Below are 21,528 nucleotides of genomic sequence, written 5' to 3' on the forward strand. Positions count from 1 at the left end.
GCGTCACGTTAGTCTTCCCCTCGAGTAATTATTACATGCTCCTAGGGCACCACGTGACATTGCCCTAAACTCTCTCATCTATCACATATTTGTGTGGATTTCACATATTTTACGGTGAAGACCATGCAAACGTAACAACGCCCCAAGAGCATTGAATAATTTTTCCTATCTCTCAGTCAAGACCCGTGCAAACCCATGTTCCCCCTCTCTCTCTCTCTCCTCCGGATTTGAACTCATGTCTTTTCCTTCTGCTAGGCTTGGCAATCGGACCTGTCCCGCTCCGAACCATAGTGCCTTTTATTTAATCAATAAACACCTGTACATGTATATGTCCCACTAAATATGTGGTGATGGAGGCCCCACCTGGTGGCTCTCTAAGAGCATTGAATAATTACTCCTTAACCCGTGGACCCCACATTTGGCCATTGATAAGAAAATCTTCAAGTTCATAAATAAATGATGAAGAAATCCAATCGCACTCCTATTGTGAGGCCCGTGGATCTAATTATCGAAATCTCTACACAAATACTAGTATGTAAATGGGTGGGCTGGGGTGGCGGTGGTGAAGAATAGAGAGAGAGAGAGAGAGAGAGAGAGAGAGAGAGAGAGAACAGCACCTGAGGCGGTGGTGCGGCGACAGTAGTGGCGGGGCTGCTGTGGTGGCCATGGAGGTGGAGGTCGTGGGAGATAGAAATGGCGTGGTAGACGTAAATGGGTGGGCTGGCTTAGGGTTTCTATTTGGATGGATGGGTTGAGGAGTTAAAGTGTAATTTTTGAGAAGGGAAGGGTATAATGGGAAGATCAGGTCCATTTAATGGGTTATATGGAGAAAATTTTGTTTTTTAAAATATTGAAAATGGGCTATGTGAAGTAACGGGCTACAGGAGAAAATAGCGGGCTGCGAATAGTCGCCCCCTAATTTAACCCTCCTATCCTAAGTGTCACGTTAGTCTTCCCCTCGAGTAATTATTACATGCTCCTAGGGCACCACGTGACATTGCCCTAAACTCTCTCATCTATCACATATTTGTGTGGATTTCACATATTTTACGGTGAAGACCATGCAAACGTAACAACGCCCCAAGAGCATTGAATAATTTTTCCTATCTCTCAGTCAAGACCCGTGCAAACCCATGTTCCCCCTCTCTCTCTCTCTCCTCCGGATTTGAACTCATGTCTTTTCCTTTTGCTAGGCTTGGCAATCGGACCTGTCCCGCTCCGAACCATAGTGCCTTTTATTTAATCAATAAACACCTGTACATGTATATGTCCCACTAAATATGTGGTGATGGAGGCCCCACCTGGTGGCTCTCTAAGAGCATTGAATAATTAGGCTGTGTTCCACAACCCAAATAAGAACTTATTTTTTGTTGAATAAGAAGGTTTGTTTCCCAAAAAATAAGAAGGAGGTGCTTATTTTTCAGAATTTATATAGGAATCAATGGGCACCGGAGAGGGAAATCATATCAGCGGCCGCGCCGGGTCATCTCTGGCCACCGGACGGCCAATCCGAACCGTCCAAAAATTCTATAAAAAAAAACCGAGGGGGCCAGCGTGGGAATCAACGGCATCCGAAGTGTGTAGGGTGCTTGATCCGAACACCCATTTTCCGTGTATATATGAACATCACATATACACGGAAAATGGGTGCTCGGATCAAGCACCCTACACACTTCGGATGCTGTTGATTTACGCGATGGCCCCCTCGTTTTTTTTTTTAGAATTTTTGGACGGCTCGGATGGGCCGTCCGATGGCCGGAGACGGGCCGATACGATTTCCCTCCGCCGGCGCCCATTATCATAGCAACAGTCTTATTTTTTGTATAAGGCAACTTCAAGCTCAAAAATCATGTGTTTACGCAAATAATTTTCTTATCACTATGGATCTTGTTTGATAGATCTCATTGAGATCTTTAATACGGTGCAAAAAAAATTGAATTTTTTTTTTCATTTACATGATTTTTGAGTTTGAAAATGTGAAATGAACTTTTTATTTGAATTTTGTAGAATGACCTTTTTTATTTTTTAATGAGAAGTGGCAAAATAAATATTTATTTTTTAAAAAAATTTCCGGAACGGGGCCTTACTCCTTAACCCGTGGACCCCACATTTGGCCATTGATAAGAAAATCTTCAAGTTCATAAATAAATGATGAAGAAATCCAATCGCACTCCTATTGTGAGGCCCGTGGACCCCACTTCTCTCTCTCTCTCTCGCTCTCTCCCCCCCCCCCCCCACCCAATGCTCGGATGCTCCGGTGAGTGCTCCCACAAACTTCTCTCTAAAATCGCTTTTTCTGATTTGTCTCTCTCTCCGTGTGCTTTGTTTTCAGCAAATCTCTCTCTCTCTCTCTCTCTCTCTCTCCCTCTACTCCCTACTTTCCACTTCAATGGTGGATTTGTAAAAGCAGCTTTGCCCCGTTGAATTTTCAGAAACTTTCCTAGGATTTAAAGTAAGAGCTTCTCTCTGATTCAGGAAAACAGTCCCTTTCTCAGGTGCACATATGATCTCTGTGTGTGTGTGTGGGCGCATATATCTTTTATAAAAGTCGAAATTCCACTGTAGAAGTAATGTTTTTTGGATTCCCACGTTTTTGTTTTTATTTATATACGAATACATACGTGCATCGGTTGTTGAAAGTTAAAACTGTCTTCGTTTGGGAGTTTTTGTTATACTCTCGACTTCCAACCCTTCCGATTTCAGAATAGTTAATTCCCTGCGTTGAAGTGATATCGAAGCATCTGGTTTCATTTTTTTTTTTGGAAAATTTCCTTTTATCTGGTTTCAAGTTAACAGAATTGTTTGTTCGAATTTAAATTGAGCTTTGCGTAGGGTTTGATTTGCTAAAACTCGTGCTTAGACTATTCAATTTGATGCCAATTCTTTAAAATTTGAAGGCTTTTAAAGGACGCGCCCTCGGATTGCGACTAGGGTGGTGCTGACTTTTCATTGCTGAAATATTGGGACAGGCTTGTATGCCGTAGAATATGGGATTTAACTCCATTACTAAAGGTTCTTGCTGCGAGTCTTGTGGTTTTGATGACACCAGTACTGTCATTGTTTGACATGGTAGTAGTTGGTTTAAAAGGTTGTCCAACACCTTGTGTTAAGTTGCTTCGATGTTAAAGCCACTTTTGTTGGTTTATTATTGTGTTTGACATAAGGTGGCAGGAGCCTAAGATTTAAGAAGAATAGTTTCAGATTGATGGTTTTTTAAGAGATTGTGGATAATATCTAGGGGGCAGTACTTGTTGTTGTGGAATAGAAATGGAGAGAAATGGAGGTGAGGACTGGAGGGAGATGGTAAGAAAAATGCTCCCTCCAGGCGCTCCCCTACCAGATGACGAGTCTGAACTTGACTACTCTATAGCAATCGAGTACAACGGCCCACCAGTTTCCTACGATCTTCCTAGAGTTGAACCCCTTGATGTAAATTCAGCTGCGATTCCCACTGCTTCAATAGCAGAACCACCCTCGGAATCGCAAAGATCGGTGAGTCGTGATGCGGCTCCCATGGTTGAACCAATCCCTTTTCCAATCTCTCGCCTTGTCAGCAGTCCAAGGGTGTTTTCAAGTTCAGAGTCTGTGGTGTCAGTATTGCAGAACCCAGATTCTTCTTCTGCTTCCCTTTCACCGTCTCCGCGTTCTGTTCACAATCCTCCGACAAATGCTTCTAAACAGTTAGTTAATGATTTGAAGAGGGCCCCTGTTGTCACCTTCAATACCGGCGATAGATCAGAAAGAAAAGACAATGCAGAGAAGAAGATTTTTCCTGAAAATGTTGGGGTTTCTAAGGAGAAGAAGAAGAAAACGAGAAGAAGAGTTTGTTATAGGTGTGGAAAAGGGAAGTGGGAAACAAAGGAGTCGTGCCTGGTTTGTGATGCCAAGTATTGCAGCAATTGTGTGCTTAGGGCTATGGGTTCTATGCCCGAAGGGCGTAAATGTGTTACTTGCATTGGTGACCCGATTGATGAATCGAAGCGGTCCAAACTTGGTAAACATTCAAGGGTATTAGCGCGATTGCTCAGTCCTTTAGAAGTCAAGCAAATAATGATTGCGGAGAAAGAGTGTTCTGCCAATCAGCTTCGTCCAGAACAGCTGATTGTAAATGGGTTCCCTTTGAAGGAGGAAGAGATGGCCGAATTACTTGGGTGCCCTTTACCACCAAGGAAATTGAAGCCCGGCAGATATTGGTATGACAAGGAATCTGGTCTATGGGGGAAGGTAAATGCATCATCATCCGCTGTATGCACATGCCTTATTTCAATTTTCAATTTTCAACTTGTACGTTGAGGTTTTTTTATTTCCCCGTATATGTCCAAAAAATTGCTACCAGTAAGATTTTCTTTGTTACTCTTGCAGGATGGAGAAAAACCCGATCGAATTATAAGTTCGAACTTAAATTTTACTGGAAAACTTAGTCCTCATGCAAGCAATGGCAACACTGAAGTTTATATCAATGGCAGGGAAATAACAAAACTTGAACTGCGAGTCCTAAAGGTCAGTCCACTGATATCTTTCAGTTTTCAACATCAGAGGATGTGTCATACTAGTTATTGTGTTAGTTCACCCAGCAAACCCTACTTGTGTACCAACTGCAACTAGTACTTGTTTGTCCAGACTCGAGATGGAGCCATTACTCCTTGCCATTTGTTGAATTATGTGGTAGTAGTTACGAAATTGTAGGTTTGTAATTTAGGAGAAGCATTTTTTGTGCAAATGCAAGGCTTGATCTACTAATCCACCCTCTCCCAGATCCTGAATTGGTGGGATTCCCTGGACTACTGTTCGATCAGGCTACTTCATATGGTTTTGGTAACAATTTTTTATTTCTGACCATGCTATTTTGTTTAATTTATGATGCCGTCGTTATGAGCACAACAGAATCAATCACTAAGAGTTTTTGCATAATCAGAACTGAGTTGCAGTAGACTCTCTTCTGTCCATTGGGTCATGTTCCCTGCTTCTTTTAGTATGCTCCCCCCTTAGACCCGGTTTTAGAGAATGTACTCATTACTCACAGACCTCTAGGGGGATACAGTTTCCTGCAATTTGGTTGATCAATTTCCTGTTGCTTTGAGAGCTCAAACATAGGTTTTTGTAAGTTTTCTTAGCAAGCTTGAGTGTATTGATATGTCCTGAATTGGGAGGTAATGCTCAGGTTTACACTGAAGCTTCTATTGTATAACTCATATAAATGGGCGTGGTGATCCTACAAATTGTTTGGGTTCTGTCCTTTCCTCTTCAGTTAGCATGGCCTCGTAATCTATCTAAAGGAGATTAGTATAATACAATGCAACTGTCACATTTTCAGCGTTTCATCCTCTAATATTACCTATTCCTTCAAGGAATTGTAAGCTCTGGTTCAAACGCTTTACTATATTGGTAATATGTGTGGATCTTAAGATTAAACTACATTTTGTTAATTGGGTAGGCTCTAGTAGTTGGAGCAAAAGTTAGGACCATATGTCCTAGTGAGTAACAAGTGAAGAGTGAACTATTTGGAAGTCAACAATTCCCTTCCACTACCCATGCCTGGACCACCCACATTATATGACAGTGGACCGTGGACGTGTGTTGACTGATCATTCTATTTTGAAGGCTCTATGTCATGTAACTTTCTTCCATGTTAGGTGCTTTGTACAATGGCTGTCGGTTGTATGTGATTTATCCTGCAACTTTCCATCTGGAAAGTTCATCAGACAATCATGTTATATGATTATATCTCTTTGTCCCCCTTTTCTCCACTTGCTTGTGTTAGTCTATGTAGCTTAACGCTAACCTACATCCATCATGTTCAGCTGGCAAATGTGCAATGCCCACGTGACACTCATTTTTGGGTGTATGATGATGGTCGTTATGAGGAAGAAGGTCAGAATAATATCAAGGGAAACATTTGGGAGAAGGTATATGTCATAAGAGACTAAGACTTGTAGTCAAACATACATTGGTACTATTTAGAGTGTGGGAATCGCATACGTAACATTTTAAGTTCTCTTTCTTGGACAGGTTTCGATACGGCTTTTTTGCAGCTTGTTCTCTTTGCCTGTGCCCCATGGTCAGCCTCATGGACAAAAGGATGAACCTAGCCATTATACAACTGTTCCAAATTATATGGAACAGAGAAAAGTACACAGAATTCTACTACTTGGGCTCCAGGGCTCTGGAACTAGCACTATTTTCAAGCAGGTACTGCCATATTTTATATACGTCGAATGGGCTGTCTTCATATATGTATACATATACATACATATGTATATATATACGTATGTACCCATACACATACATATATATATGCAGTCCTTCTCATTTAAAATGAGGACCCCCTTTTCCGATTGAATTTCGATGATCTGAGTTGCTCAATGTGTTCAGAACATGATTTTAAGGGTACCAGCGAGAAATCGGCAAAAAAATGACTGGAAAGGGCTTCATCTGAATAGTTCCGAACAGTTTTTTATTGAACTGTTCAAATAAAAACTGCTCAAATCAAAGCCCTTCCCGGTCTTTTTTTTTTTGCCGATTTCTCACGAGTACCCTTAAAATCACATTCTGATCACATTGTGAGGCTTGGATCATCGAAATTTGATCGGAAAATGGAAGAAATGGGGAGGTTCGCATTTTAGTTAAAATGCGGATTCCCTCATGTGAGAAGGATTGTGTATATATATGTTTGTGTGTGTATTATAGCATCAATGAGTATCGTTGACTTTAAATGTAAGAATTGGTGAGAGGATATGGTTATTCTAGAGAGGAATATAAGCTCTGCTCTTTTACTTGGTCTTCAGGGTTTGGTTATTGTGCTAACTCTCTAAGACATTTTCCATTTTGAACTTATTTGCTAGTATATCAATATGTTTATGTTGTGTCTCCTTGTATTCTCTCATTGTTTTTCTAGTGTATCCATGGTCGTTTGATGTAATTGTGACTGTTATTGTTACTTGCAAATGTAGGTGGACATGGATCGTAATAACAACTGTGATGATTTTCCACGGTCTATTCTAGAGTATTGTCACGAAGGACGTTAAGACCTGGAGAGTTATCTGTCTAGTGTGTTACCATTTAATACTCAACCACTTCGTTTATAATCAATTATTAGCAAAATATCACACAACAAGTTCTAACAAATCCATATTTATTAAATGTATAGCACCAAACATAAAAAACTGAGTTGTTGTTTAGGTAGTGCATGCAATCAAATAGGAATGGATCTCTTTGACTACCCTATTCATAGAGAGAATAGTGAATATAGAGAGAGAGAGAGAGAGAGAGAGAGAGAGAGAGTTCTTTTTAGGTCCGGACGCCTTACGGTCTGGACCGTCCGGACCTCGCATTTTCCAATCAAATTTCGATGATCCGAGCCGTTCAAAGTGATCAGAACGTGATTTTAAGGGTACACGCGAGAAATCAGCAAAAAAATGATCGGGAAGGGCTTGATCCGAACAGTTTTTTATTAAACGGTTCAGTAAAAAACTGCTCGGATCAAACCCTTCCCAATCATTTTTTTTGCTGATTTCTCGCGGGTACTCTTAAAATCACGTTCTGAACACATTGAGCGGCTCGGATTATCGCAAATCGATCGGGAAAGGGAAAATCCAGACCATAAGAAAATCCGGGCGAGTGGACCTGAAAATTACTATACATATATATATATACATATATATATATATATATATATATATATGGGGCGGTTCCGGGGACCCTTAAAAAAATCCCTCCAAGTTCCCGATAGAATTTTGATGATCCGAGCCGCTCAATGTAATCAGAACGTGATTTTAAGGGTACCCATGAGAAATTAGCAAAAAAAATGACCGGGAAGGGCTTCATTCAAACAATTTTTTATTGAACTTTATTGAACGGTTCAATAAAAAACTGCTTAAATCAAGTCCTTTCCAGTTAGTTTTTTTGCCAGTTTCTCGCGGGCACCCTTAAAATCACATTCTGAACACATTGAGCGGTTCGGATTATCAAAATTTGATCGGGAACTATGAGATTAAGATTTGGAGGGTTTTTTTAAGGGTCTCCGGAACCGCCCCATATATTTTTAAGGGTTTTTTTAAGAGTCTCCGAAACCGCCCCATATATAGACCCTTCTATAAATGGGGCGGTTCTATTTATGGGCGGTTCCAGAGACCCTTAAAAAAATCCTCCAAATCTTAATCTCATTGTTCCCGATCAAATTTTGATAATCCAAACCGCTCAATGTGTTAAGAACGTGATTTTAAGGATGCCCGCTAGAAACTGGTAAAAAAACTAGCCGGGGAGGACTTGATTTGAGCAGTTTTTTTATTAAACCGTTCAATAAAGTTCAATAAAAAATTCGGATGAAGCCCTTCCCGGTCATTTTTCTTGCTGATTTCTCACGAGTACCCCAAAAATCACGTTCTGATTATATTGAGCGGTTCGGATCATCAAAATTCTATTGGAAACTTGGAGGGATTTTTTTAAAGGTCCCCGGAACCGCTATATATATATATATATAAAGAGATATATATATAAAGAGAGAGAGAGAGAGAAATCTTTAGGTAAGAGCCTTAAAATGAGGACCTTATATGCGGACCTCCCAATTTCTCACCTTTCCCGATTGGATTTCGATGATCCGAGCCGCTCAATTTGTTCAGAACGTGAGTTTAAGGGTACCCGCGAGGAATCGGCAAAAAAAAGACCGGGAAGGACTTCATCCGAGCAGTTTTTGTTTGTTTTTTATTGCGGACCTCCTCATTTCTCCCCATTCCCAATCGAATTTTGATGATCCGAGTGGCTCAAGGTGATCAGAATGTGATTTAAGGGTACGCGCGAGAAATCGGCCAAAAAAAAAAGACCGGAAAGGGCTTGATTTGAGTAGCTTTTATTTGAACCGTTCAATAAAAAACTGTTAGGAACTATTTGGATGAAACTCTTTCCAGTCATTTTTTTGCTGATTTCTCGCAGGTACTTTTAAAATCATGTTCTGAACACATTGAGCGGCACGGTTCGGATCGAATTTTGATGATCCGAGCCGCTCAATGTAATCAAAACGTGATTTTATGGGTACCCGTGAGAAATCAACAAAAAAAATAACCGAGAATGGTTTCATCCGAACAGTTTTTTTATTGAACTTTATTGAACGGTTCAATAAAAAACTGCTCAAATCAAGCCCTTCCCAATTATTTTTTTTGCCAATTTCTCAAGGGCACCCTTAAAATCACGTTCTGAACACATTGAGCGGCTCGGATCATCAAAATTTGATCAAGAACTATGAGATTAAGATTTGGGGAGTCTTTTTAGAGTTTTTTTAAGGGTCCCTGGAATGACCCTATATATATAGAGTCCCCTTCAAGTAAGGGCTTCTTCATTTTAAATAAAATGCGGACGTCCCTTTTTCTCATCTTTTCTGATTAAATTTCGATGATCCGAACTGCTCAATATTTTCAGAACGTGATTTTAAGGGTACCCGTGAGAAATCAGCAAAAAAAAAACCGGAAAGGGCTTTGATTTGAGTAGTTTTTATTTGAATCGTTCGATAAAAAACAAACAAAACCTGCTCGGATCAAGCCCTTCCTGGTCTTTTTTTTGTTAATTTCTCACAGTTACCCTTAAAATCACGTTCTGAACATATTGAGCGGCTTGGATTATCGTAAATTGGTCGGGAAAGGAGACGTCCTTAACTTAATAAGTTAAGGGTGCCCTTACCTGAAATTTTATATATATATATATATATATATAGACACACACACACACATACGGGCGGTTCCGGGGACAACTAATTAGACACTTCATAGTTCCCGATCAAATTTTGATGATCCGAGCCACTCAATGTGATCAGAACATGATTTTAAGGGTACCCGTGAGAAATTAGCCAAAAAAATGACCGGAAAAGGCTTGATTTAAGCAGTTTTTAGCTTAGATTTAATGAATGGTTCAATTAAAATAAGTACTTCCCGGTCATATGTTTTACTAATTTCTTGCGGGTACCCTTAAAATCATATTCTACACACATTAAACGGTTCGGATCATAAAAATTTTGATCGGAAACTATGAGATTGAGATTTGGGGTGTCCCTTGAACCGGCGGTTCCGGGAACAACTAATTAGACACCTCATAGTTCCCGATCAAATTTTGATGATCCGAGCCACTCAGTGTTATCAGAACATGATTTTAAGGGTACCCGTGAGAAATTAGCAAAAAAAAAATGACCGAAAAATGCTTGATCTGAACAGTTTTTAGCTTAGATTTAATGAACGGTTCAATTAAAATAAGCACTTTCCGGTCATATGTTTTGCTAATTTCTTGTGGGCACCCTTAAAATCATATTCTACACACATTGAACGGTTCGGATCATAAAAATTTAATCGGAAACTATGAGATTGAAATTTTGGTGTCCCTTGAACCGCGGTTCAAGGGACATATTTATATATCGGGACGGTTCAAGGGACATCCAAAAAAACATCTAAAAAAACACCCCAAATCTCAATCTCATAGTTCCCGATCAAATTTTTATGATCCGAACCGTTTTATGTGTGCATAATTTGATTTTAAGAGTGCCCACGAGAAATTAGCAAAAAAAATAACCGGAAAAAGCTTGATTTGAGCAGTTTTTATTTGAACCGTTTAATAAAAAACTGTTCAAAACTGTTCGGATCAAGCCCTTTCCGGTCATTTTTTTTGCTGATTTCTCGCGAGTACCCTTAAAATATCACATTCTGATCACATTGAGCGGCTCAGATCATCAAAATTTGATCGGGAACTATGAGGTGTTTTTTTAGGTGTTTTTTTGGGTGTCCCCGGAACTGCCCCGTATATATATATGAACCTACAAAGTACAAACTGCATTCTACAAATAAACTTGTGTTGTCATTATAGAAGAATTAGTGTTCTTTAAGCTACGCTTATATGGGTCATTTTCTTGCGGCCCTACCATGTCACAACATATCATTGTCATCACATACCTGGGTCCCACCATTTCAATGTCGTGAGGTGACACACAGACCACTCATACACAAGTATGCATCTTGATTTCTTATTCATGGAGTTGAGCATGCTCGTTGGTGCTAGAACTCTTTGATATAAGGACCTGGGAACAATATTCAGGGGCATTCTTTCCCATGCTTCATTTCAGGAAAGTGTACCTTCATTATCTATAAATATCGAGATGTCCATGATCACTATATGGCATTTGGCGTTCTACACGTTTGTGTGCGAGCCCCGCATATCCTTGGCTTCACAGCTAATATTTCGCCATTGTGCTAGAAAACTAGTAAAGGAGATTTTTCGATTGTTTTGGGCAAGCTCCAATAATATTCAGATCTGTATTTTGCTGCTTTTCTTTTTCTTCTTCTTTTGATCTTTTAAACCATCTTGCCTTGTGCCAATCCGATCTATTCTTTTCATTAGTTATGTTGAAAGTGCAACCATTCATTTGCCTTTTTTACCCTTTTGGCAACATGCCTCTTGTATGCTTCAAACATATGCGCTGCTTTGCTTGCATTGCAGTGTCTCTCCTAGGCCTTAGTTGTCCTTGCCCTCTGGGGAAAACTGTTTGTAAGACAAGGGGCTCTCTTGACATGGCTCAGACCAACAGCCAAGAGATGTCATCCTGTCTGGGCAAATGTTTACAAAGAAGACATACCTTTCTGGGCTGTGATTAGTACGGTTGTATTTTGAACCATTTTTTATTGGTCCAAGTAACTGAATGACAACAATACATCATGAAAATAACCTTCTAGAGTCTAGCACAAATTCAGAAACACCATGAATAGAGTGCAAATAGAGTCCTATAAGTTCTGTTTCTTGTGCATCTTGGTTCAATTAGTCAATATTAAAAAGTATTTTGACTGTTAGATTTCTCCAGAATCTATGGTCAGTCTAGCAGAAATCCAGAAACATTGATGGATTGCAAGAGAGTCTATTAGGATTTAGTTCTATTTTGTAATGGATCTTGGTTCAATGGGTCAATAACCAAAAGTGTTTGAATGTTTGATTACTCCAAAATTTATGGTCAATCGATGAGAATGATAACATTGTCTGTACTCATTAGTTTTTTTTCATGTTCTCTATGCAACACTGAACAGGCGAAATTTTTGTATGGGAACAAGTTTACATCAGAAGAATTGCAGGATATTAAGCTTATGATACAAAGCAATATATACAAATATCTCAGCATACTGCTTGATGGCCGTGAGCGCTTTGAAGATGAGGCCATGTCAAAGCTGAAAGCACTAGGTTTTCATGACCAAATTACTGAAGAAGGTAGAATAGATAAAGTTGCTCCAACTATCTATTTCTCAGGTTTTAAGTGGTCAATTTTCTTGTTTCCACTATCCTCCTCCCTGCTCATACAAAAGAATTTGTGACAAAGTTTTGGCTTGAATTTTCCATGTGCCTTTGGATGTAGGGAAGATTATTTGGAAAAAGTAATTGGGTAATTAACAGTCCTTTGTGGCTTGTTTTGTAAATAAAATCTCCCCTCTTTCTTAGTCACGAGTAATCCCCACGGCAGGGGCACTTTACCCTCCCCTGCAGGATTAACCTCGGATACATGCACCCTCCCACAAGCCACAGGCATTGGATAAGTAAAGGCGTTGTCAACAGGACTTGAACACCAAACCTCCAGCTTTACAGTAGCCTGTAGGTCCTAGTGACAACCTTAAACTGTGGGCCTTCCATGCCGTGCTGGGTTAACATTCATTTGTCAATTATCTGTGAAAAGTAGGGAAACCATAATAGTTGTCGACCTTGTGGTTGTCAAAGATTGCTTGGAGGGTTGAACATGTTTGCACGCCAACAATGCTTTAATATCCTTCATGGAAACTTTATGTTTGCCTGGCAAGGAAGAAAATGTGAAGTTGAATGGAGCATTGAAGTTTCTGCTTCCTTAACGGTCCCAGTAGATGTCAATACGTCCTTCAATTGAATCAAGAAGTGAGTGCATTTACTCAAATTTAGGCATTGCAGACAATTGTTGTCTAAAAGCCTCGTGTGTAAACAAAAGCCATCTTGACTTTTATCTAGTGTGTTTGAGGAAAACTAGGGTTACTTTACTATCTTTTGAGATGAAACTGGAAATTGACTCTCTCTCTCTGTAGTTCGTGACTTGGGAAGAAGAGGGAAGAAGAAAAATATGTATCCGATTCCATCCTGTTTACACAAATGTATCTTAGAGAATCCAAGATGTGATGAGTAAAGTTCATATAATTGTGATTTGCTCATTCATTGAGAAGACTGTTCTATTTATTATTTGATGATAAAGGCATCTGTAGTCGTTACCTTGAAAGCCTGTTCTAGGATGTACAAATTGTAGCCATATTTACTCCTCTTGATAAGCTCATATGAGAAGTGCATGATGGTAAATGACATTACTGGCTGCACTACAGCAGTTCCGCTAATTGTGCTCGATCTTGTCCCAGTTGGACAGGTTGATTCCAAGAAGAATAGTGAGCATATCTATTCCATCAACCCTAGATTGAAGCATTTCTCTGACTGGCTCCTAGACATTATAGCCACTGGTGATTTGGATGCATTTTTCCCCGCAGCAACACGCGAGTATGCTCCATTAGTTGAAGAGGTGTGGAGGGATCCTGCTATACAGGAAACATACAGGAGAAAAGAGGAGCTTCATTTCCTTCCGGATGTTGCGGAGTACTTCTTAAGCCGGGTACGCAATTTTCTTTTTTTGTAACATTTCCTTTCCAAAATACCAAAAAAAGTTTAATTGGAACATTGAGGAGAAAAGATGAGCTTCACTTCCTTCTTTTCCTTTTTTTTTTTTTGGTGCACAAAAAGTAATAAACCTTCCAGATACAAAATGTCTTGTGTCTACTCTTATTTCGTTGCATTTCTTCCATCAGTTCTCCTTTACAAAGCTAAACATCTGGATTGATAGCTAGAAGTCGGATAGAGTAAGGAATAATTGAGTAAAAAAGAAAAGAAAAGCATCGAGACAAAGTTTCTTTACGAAGTTCTGATCCATTTGGTGTATCATACTACTGCTTTTTTGTCATGATCCATGTTGTGATCAAGTGGAAAGCCTCTCTTGTAAGTAGGGCCTTATCATGTTGGAACTATTTGATCTACATAAACCTACCCCTCTAATGTACATCTTGTTGGAAAAATGGTCTTCAAAATGATGAAAGTGACGATGTCCTCCTCAAAATCTAGAACAGTAGATACAATTCGAGTTGCGTTAGGAGAACGCTATCCTAAAGACAGTATTTGCCCCTACCAGACGGTGTGCACTGGGTTATAGCAAATCCGCCTTCAAGATAAAACGAATCCGAACTCTAAGTTCTTTTTGTCTGCGTTTGCACAAACAAAGATAGACAGAATATCCGCTAAGCAAGTGTAAAAGAACCAAGTACTGATATTCTCTTTCTATAGAATAACAGAATATCAGGATGCCTTAAATTCTAAGAAAAGAGTGTTTAGAGAGAGCAATCTAATATGGAATTTTTGGTGAATCAAACGACTTTACAAATGGCCTATTTATAGACTTATAGGCACCCTTATGTGAAAGGTCGTGTCTTTAGTAAATATACATAGGAAGAATCATGTCATTTCAAGACAATTAATAGAAAGGATCATGACTCTTAGTAGGCACCCTTTTATGTAACAATTAATTAGGAAAGGTTATGCCTCTTGGAGGCACCCTCATGTTTCACATCCCTTCCTAACAATCATATCTCTTCCAAATGAACACACCCCAATTTAATGGGTGTTACAACCATTTACATAAAGTCGCAACTCATGCAAAAAGGTGTAGCAACCTTTCACAAAAACCTCTCTCAATACCTTTTCCAAAAATAACCCAAACCAAAACCCATAAATTATTTTGAAAATCTCCAACACATCTTAAAGTATGAGGTAGATGTTTTCTTTTCCACATATCAAGTACCGTAGTACTTTAGGTGTTGTCATATCTTTTCCCCATATCAAGTACAGTAGTGCTTTAGGTGTTGTCACATGAGGTAAAATCTTATTTGAATGCTAAAGGTGTTATTACATGAGGTAAAATCTTATTTGTAGATCACCAACTTACCAGATAAGTTGTTGGATGATGCATTTAAAGACAGATTTTGGGGTTTTCCTTTACAGGGATTTATTTTTCCTTTTTATTTTAATTGAATTGTGTTTGATGCAATGTTGAAAGATTATCTTGAAGTACGGGGTGCTATATCATTGCAGTTGAACTAACAAAATAATTGATTACATACAGAAAGGCAGTTGTATGATGGAATTATAAAGCTTGACTTTCTCGTTTCAAAATAGGCTTGAGTTTTTAAGCTGCCACTTCATGTGACGAAAATCAAAGATTCGGCCTACACCTAGTCTATTATTTTTACTTTCATGCACTTATCTTCATAGCTTAGTCAAATCTATATAGTATCCCGTCTCTGTATATTATGCAGTAATTGGCATCAACACAGGTACTTTGTGAACCGATGGCAGATTCTAATTCTGTTGAAATTACATATCATTTTTGTTTTCCCCTCCATTTTATCTACCGCCTATCTAAATACTAAGCGTCTCTTGGATGGCTAACTTAGTCATGTCCTCTATTGTTAGGCTGTTGAGGTGTCAAGTAATGAGTATGAGCCTTCCGAGCGAGACATAATATATGCAGAAGGGGTCACACAAGGGAGTGGTTTGGCTTTCATGGAGTTCTCCCTTGATGATCGTAGCCCAATGTCTGAAACCTACACCGACAATCTGGAAGCTCCACCTCCGTCTCTAACCAGGTTATTGTTTCCCCTCGTTCTACTATGTTGGTCACATTTTTTTTTTTTTTGAACAGATGTTAATGTTCTTTTACTGCTCAAAAATATTTGCAACTCTGATGGTAGGATGTGCGCTTGTAGCCTGTGTCTAGTGATAGATTCTGTTCGCATGAAAACCACGTATGGAAACATCGGCAATTGAATTATTCTGAAGGTTGATAGAAAGCACTCGGGCTTTTTGACTATTAACTAATTTCTGCGTAACATGTCTTCAGCTAAGAATAAAGCCAATACCTTTGTTTGTTCAAGCTCACCATGTGCACTGCATCTTCCTGTTTTCCTCCAAACCCCCCCCTATCACACACACACCCACCCGCCCACCCCATCACCATCACCCCACGCATATGTATAGATATCTTAGGTAGTTGCATATTTGGCTACTGAATTGGTTTCGTGTAGCACAACTTTTTCAAGCTGCAGTGAAATTATGGTTGTAAATGGTGTCTGAAGTCTCAACAATCCCTGATGATGATAGTGACGGTGGCAGAAAATATTTTTTTTGTTTCCAAATATTTGTGAAGCTTATAGCCTTGTACTTCTCTTGTTGTCATCAATTCATCATAACCTTCATCTGTATAGGTATAAAAATGTGTGCGCATCCATGCAATGTTGAGTGATAGTTGTGGGTTAAAGGGAAAATATCTTTAACGGGAGAAAAATTCCAAGAGCTAAGAGAATTGTGTAAGCAGATTTCAGCAACTTTAGAATTTCTTGACCTCAATTGTCTTTGCATGACCTGGTATGTAAGAGAAACACAAACACATCTGCATTAGTTAGTGAGGTTGTGGTTGATCCGATAAATCTAGGTATACCCCACGCCCCACCCTATCCTGGAAAAGGGGAAGAGAGAAAAGAGCTATATGAGTGCTAATGATGATGCCCTTGTCCAGGAAGAGAGAAAAGAGCTATATAGCACAATAGCACCCATGCAATGATGATGCCCTTTGCCTAGCCATTGAAACATTGTTAATCATCAATGTATATTTTGTTTCATAGATACCAACTTATTAGAGTAAACGCCAAAGGAATGAATGAGGGGTGCAAATGGGTGGAAATGTTTGAAGACGTTCGTGTAGTAGTCTTTTGCGTCGCATTAAACGAGTACGATCAGTTCTCGCTTGCCCAAGAAAACACCGGCAGTGGGACCCTCCTCCAAAACAAGATGATGCAAAGCAAGGAGCTATTTGAAGCAATGGTGGGCCACCCCTGCTTCAAGAACACCCCTTTTCTATTGATCCTAAACAAGTACGATCTTTTTGAGGAGAAGGTCAATCGTGTGCCCCTAAGCACCTGCGAGTGGTTCACGGACTTCACCCCGGTGCAACCACTTTACAGTCATCAGTCTCTGGCTCACCAGGCGTATTACTTTGTGGCTGTGAAGTTTAAAGACCTTTATGCTTCTCTCACTGGTCAAAAGCTTTTTGTGTGGCAAGCTAGGGCAAGGGACCGGGTGACTGTTGATGAGGCGTTCAAGTATACGAGGGAGGTTCTAAAGTGGGATGAAGAGAAGGAAGAGAATTACTATGGAATGCCAGAGGATTCATTATACAGTACTACCGAAATGAGCTCCTCACCATTGGTCCGGCAAGAATGAAGTAATGTATTTTTGTGCGTAGATAGAGAAGGAAAAGGGAAGGTCAAATTCCAACAACTGTAACTTCATAAACTTTTTTCACTTGCAATTTGAGGTCTCGGAGGTGCTGTTTTCATGTTATAGAGTAATTTGCGCCGATCTGAGTATTGTCTCGACCCAAGTGTATAATAAACATCTGTTTTAGTGAATAGATGCAGAGGAATGGTACTATCACTAACCAGTGCTCAATGTGTAACATGTTTCTGTGGTTTAACTAGGGAAATACAGAAGTTACCAGTATGATGTTACCAAATTGGATATAAGAGGCAATCATGTTCTCATATTTGCCTTTGTAGTTGTGTAAGTCGTGCTGGGGGGTTGTTTTGAGCTCGCAATTCTGAAGGGGGTTGGATAACAATTCAGTACCTCTTTTTTTTCTCTTCTTTTTTTTCGTAGATGTCTAGTCTACTCATGCGAAAGGGTGCCACTCAGTTGGTGGGGCGGTCGAACCAAGAAAAGGTGGGACAACCTCATAATGGGCATCAAAATCATCACAACACACTTGTCTCTAGTGAGAGTTAAACCCTCAACTTCCTATTTAGAGAGCAAAAGTCTTGGAACACATTTTATAACATAATCGCGTTTGAAGTTGTTCGATGTATGTGCTCCATTTGCATCGAACGGCTATCCAAACCTTTTCTTTTGACGGAATTTAAAGGGTTTCGTTTTGATAATTTCGGCTCTAATTTACGGGCACCAAAGTTATACATAAAATTAATTTCATACAATGAGACTTTTTCATTACATGTTACTATTGAAATCCATTTTCCAAGTGGCAAGCCGACATTAGTCCACGTTATTTCTACAAAAATGTTAGTGCCACATTAAAGTGCACACCCTATATTCACTATTCGACCACCCACATATACAATGTACATACACAGGTGACTCATCACACCGTGGATGTGTCCCATCTCGTATAAGAGAGGCATTATAAATAATCATTGTATTGGAAAAAAAAAATCGTGAATGTGAGTGTATGCGCGCGCACTTGCATGTGTGGTTGTTGGAGGATTTGTTACTTTTATTAGTTGCCATTCTTTTGTTTTTCTTGGAAAAAGGGAGTGATTTTCACACCCCGAATTTATATCTACACTTTTTTAATGTTGTTATTCATGCGAAATAAAAAAATTGCCATTTCAATTGTTCAATTTTTCATACAAAGAAAGATATTATTGTATATTCACATAAGTGCAAACATAAAAAGGAGTTCATACGGTAAAAAGAGGAATATGAAAATCAATTACCGGGAAAAAATTAGGTATAGGAAAATGATCAATCTCAAACAGATCAACCCGCCCTGTCATCACAAGTTCCGGGTCTTTTCAAGGATTCAGGGTTGTTATAGTGCGTTGTGTAATGTTGCATTGCAACCATCCAAAAAGGTTTTCTACGGGAGAATAACTTATTCATGGAGCTCCATGAATAAGTTATTACGGAGCTCAATTTCGACCGTCTGAAAGTGTTTTGGACGATTCAAATTAGAGATAATCCATTATCGGTAATAGATTATCTATTAGCGGTAATAAATTGTTTTTAATCCGAATTGTTCAAAACACTTTTGAACGGCCGAATTTGAGTGCTTTCATGAATAACTTATTCACGCAGGATGCGTGAATAAGTTATTCTCTTTCAACGGTCTAGATTAAAAAATAAACTCTTCCAGGGCTCTAGTCTGTATTTAATCTGGACCGTTGATTGATGAGATCGACAATCGCACGACGCACTACACGGTGGTTGGTGCATAGTCCACATAATCTTTCAAAAAAATGATTTGCGCTCTTGCTCTCAATCCTCGAACTACACTCACGTTCTCAATACTTGCTCTTGCGAATTTAAGTAGATTGAGACGTGTTTCAAAAAAATTTAAGTAAATTGATATGTGTTTTGAAGAATTTAAGTAAATTAGAATGTATTTCGAAAAAGCTTTCACGCTCACTCATGCTTTGTACACGCGACTTATGTGACTTTAGGCCTGGTGGGCCTCTCTCTCTCTTTCTCTCTGTCCTCTCTTCCTCTCCCCTCGATTCGAAATGGAGAACAAGAAGGAAGCAGAGCTACTTCCACCCCCGCCTCAAAACCCTAACGATTCCCAACAACTGTCACCACTAGCACCAGCGCAACACCACCACCGCCCACCAAAACGCTTCATCAAGAACCAAATCCCCGACTCCATCACCACCAACCCCGCCCTCGCCGCCGCCATCTCCCTCCTCCCCTCCAACTACAACTTCGAGGTCCACAAAACCCTCTGGCGGGTGCTCTCCACGGGCGCCAAGCGCGTCGCCCTCCAGTTCCCCGAGGGCCTCCTCATGTACTCCCTCATCCTCTCCGACATCCTCGCCGCCTTCGCCGCCGTCGAGACCTGCTTTATACTTGGTGACGTCACCTACGGCGCCTGCTGCGTCGACGACCTCTCCGCCGCCGCGCTCGGTGCCGACCTCCTCGTCCACTACGGCCACAGCTGCCTCGTACCCATCGACTCCACTTCCATCCCCTGCCTCTACGTATTCGTCGACATCAAGATCGACGTAAGTCGCCTCGTAGACACGGTGAAAGTAAATTTCAGCAATCTAATCAATAAACAGTTAGTTATTGCTGGAACAATTCAATTTGGGACGGCGATTAGGGCTGCGAAACCTGAGCTTGAAAACCTAGGGTTTAGGGTTTTGGTGCCGCAGTCGAAGCCATTGTCGGCTGGGGAAGTTCTAGGTTGTACGGCCCCAACTATTTCGAAAAACAGTTGTGATGGTTTTGAGGAAAGTGATGAGAATGTGATAATATTTGTGGCTGATGGGAGGTTTCATTTGGAAGCCTTTATGATTGCAAACCCTAGAATTAGGGCTTTTCGGTATGATCCTTATATGGGGAAATTGTTCTTGGAGGAGTATGATCATAAGGGGATGAAGGAATCGAGGAGAAATGCGATTGTGAAGGCGAGGGAGGCGAAGAGTTGGGGGATTGTGTTGGGGACTCTGGGGAGGCAAGGGAATCCAAGGATTCTCGATCGGTTGGAGAAGAAGATGAGGGAGAAGGGTTTGGATTGGACTGTTGTTTTGATGTCAGAACTTTCTCCGTTCAGGATTAGTTTGTTTGGGGAATCAGTGGATGCTTGGATTCAGATTGCTTGTCCTAGGCTTTCTATTGATTGGGGTGATGCTTTTGTGAAGCCCCTTTTGAATCCATTTGAGGCAGAGATTGCTCTTGGCGATTTACCAGGTTGGTGGGAGAGGGAAAAGGCGGCTGAGCCTTTGAATTCCCATTGTTGCAATGGGGATGGTTTGGATTGTTCGCAGAAGGAATCCCATTGTGCATGCAACAATGGGGATGGTAAAGATAGGGGAGAGGGCACTGTGGATTATCCGATGGATTATTATGCTCAAGATGGAGGGGAATGGAATTCTTCTTACTCGAAGAAGCAGTCTCGTCCTATGCGGAGAAATCTTACATCTTGTAATGGTAGTGCTGCTAGTTCTTAATAAGCTTCAAATTTTCAGTCTTTACTGTATTCTCCGATGATCAAAGCTTACCAGTTACAAGTCTGTACTCTCTGATGATCAAAGCTTACACGTTACAAGTCAGTGTAGAGTTGAACTCCACTTATATATTGGGGTTGTCGTGTTTGATATAGAGTTTTCATAGAGATATAAAGAGATATAAAGAATAGAAAATTAGTCTTAGGTCCATTATGTGAACTTCATAAGCCCACAAGTCCACCTATTAAGTTTGTAAGGTCTCAAGTCCATTTTAGGGTACCATAGAATAGGGTAGGGTACCCTAGAGTTTAGGCACTTTCATAAGATTTTAGGGTGCACTTTTTTATTATAGGATAGGGTACCCTTGGATAGGATAGATTACCCTAGCGTAGGGTACCCTAAGGTTTAGACACTTTTATAGGGTTTTTGGGTGCACTTTCCTATTATAGGGTTTAGGGTTTTAGGCACTTTCATAGGGTTTAGGGTTTTAGGCACTTTCATAAGGTTTAGGGTTTTATGCACTTTCATAGAGTACCATAGGGTTTAGGTGTAGACTTGTGGCTTTACAAAACTATTAGGTGGACTTGTGGGCTAATGAAATGTCTATCGTGGACCTATAAAGAAGGCTCATGCAATTTGTAATCTTTTCCATAATTTGAATTTTGACAAT

At 40.0% G+C, this 21,528-nt stretch overlaps 2 protein-coding genes across 4 annotated transcripts; both read left to right on the plus strand.

The window, feature by feature from the left end:
- The first annotated feature begins 2,169 nt into the window (after positions 1-2,169).
- LOC131308653 (extra-large guanine nucleotide-binding protein 3-like) lies at positions 2,170-17,560 on the plus strand. 3 transcript variants are annotated; one of them, XM_058335608.1, is made up of 10 exons: positions 2,257-2,495; positions 2,898-4,224; positions 4,363-4,500; positions 5,802-5,906; positions 6,010-6,189; positions 12,048-12,225; positions 13,383-13,409; positions 13,509-13,630; positions 15,538-15,710; positions 16,746-17,560. In XM_058335608.1, the coding sequence occupies exons 2-10, from the start codon at positions 3,268-3,270 to the stop codon at positions 17,341-17,343; spliced, it is 2,478 nt and encodes an 825-aa protein (XP_058191591.1). In that variant the 5' UTR covers positions 2,257-2,495; positions 2,898-3,267; the 3' UTR covers positions 17,344-17,560. The 3 variants fall into 3 exon arrangements, with proteins under 3 accessions (XP_058191590.1, XP_058191591.1, XP_058191592.1); XM_058335607.1 differs by having other exon boundaries at positions 2,170-2,495; positions 13,383-13,630; XM_058335609.1 differs by lacking the exon at positions 13,383-13,409 and having other exon boundaries at positions 2,289-2,495.
- A 1,768-nt stretch (positions 17,561-19,328) lies between these two features.
- On the plus strand, positions 19,329-21,008 carry LOC131308655 (uncharacterized). Its single transcript, XM_058335610.1, has 2 exons — positions 19,329-20,878; positions 20,916-21,008. Exon 1 carries the CDS (start codon positions 19,416-19,418, stop codon positions 20,859-20,861), a length of 1,446 nt encoding a protein of 481 aa, XP_058191593.1. The 5' UTR covers positions 19,329-19,415; the 3' UTR covers positions 20,862-20,878; positions 20,916-21,008.
- The last annotated feature ends 520 nt before the right edge of the window (positions 21,009-21,528 follow it).

The sequence above is a fragment of the Rhododendron vialii genome, chromosome 11a, assembly GCF_030253575.1.
Source record: "Rhododendron vialii isolate Sample 1 chromosome 11a, ASM3025357v1".
NCBI classification, from domain to species: Eukaryota; Viridiplantae; Streptophyta; class Magnoliopsida; order Ericales; family Ericaceae; genus Rhododendron; species Rhododendron vialii.

What these genes read in the sequence shown, in the direction of transcription:
- LOC131308653 (XM_058335607.1), top strand. Translation starts at nt 3,268, where the DNA reads ATGGAGAGAAATGGAGGTGAGGACTGGAGGGAGATGGTAAGAAAAATG. An exon ending in AATCTGGTCTATGGGGGAAG is followed by an intron (nt 4,225 to 4,362) that starts GTAAATGCATCA and finishes TTACTCTTGCAG; the next exon opens with GATGGAGAAAAACCCGATCG. An exon ending in CGGAGTACTTCTTAAGCCGG is followed by an intron (nt 13,631 to 15,537) that starts GTACGCAATTTT and finishes CTCTATTGTTAG; the next exon opens with GCTGTTGAGGTGTCAAGTAA.
- LOC131308655 (XM_058335610.1), top strand. Translation starts at nt 19,416, where the DNA reads ATGGAGAACAAGAAGGAAGCAGAGCTACTTCCACCCCCGCCTCAAAAC.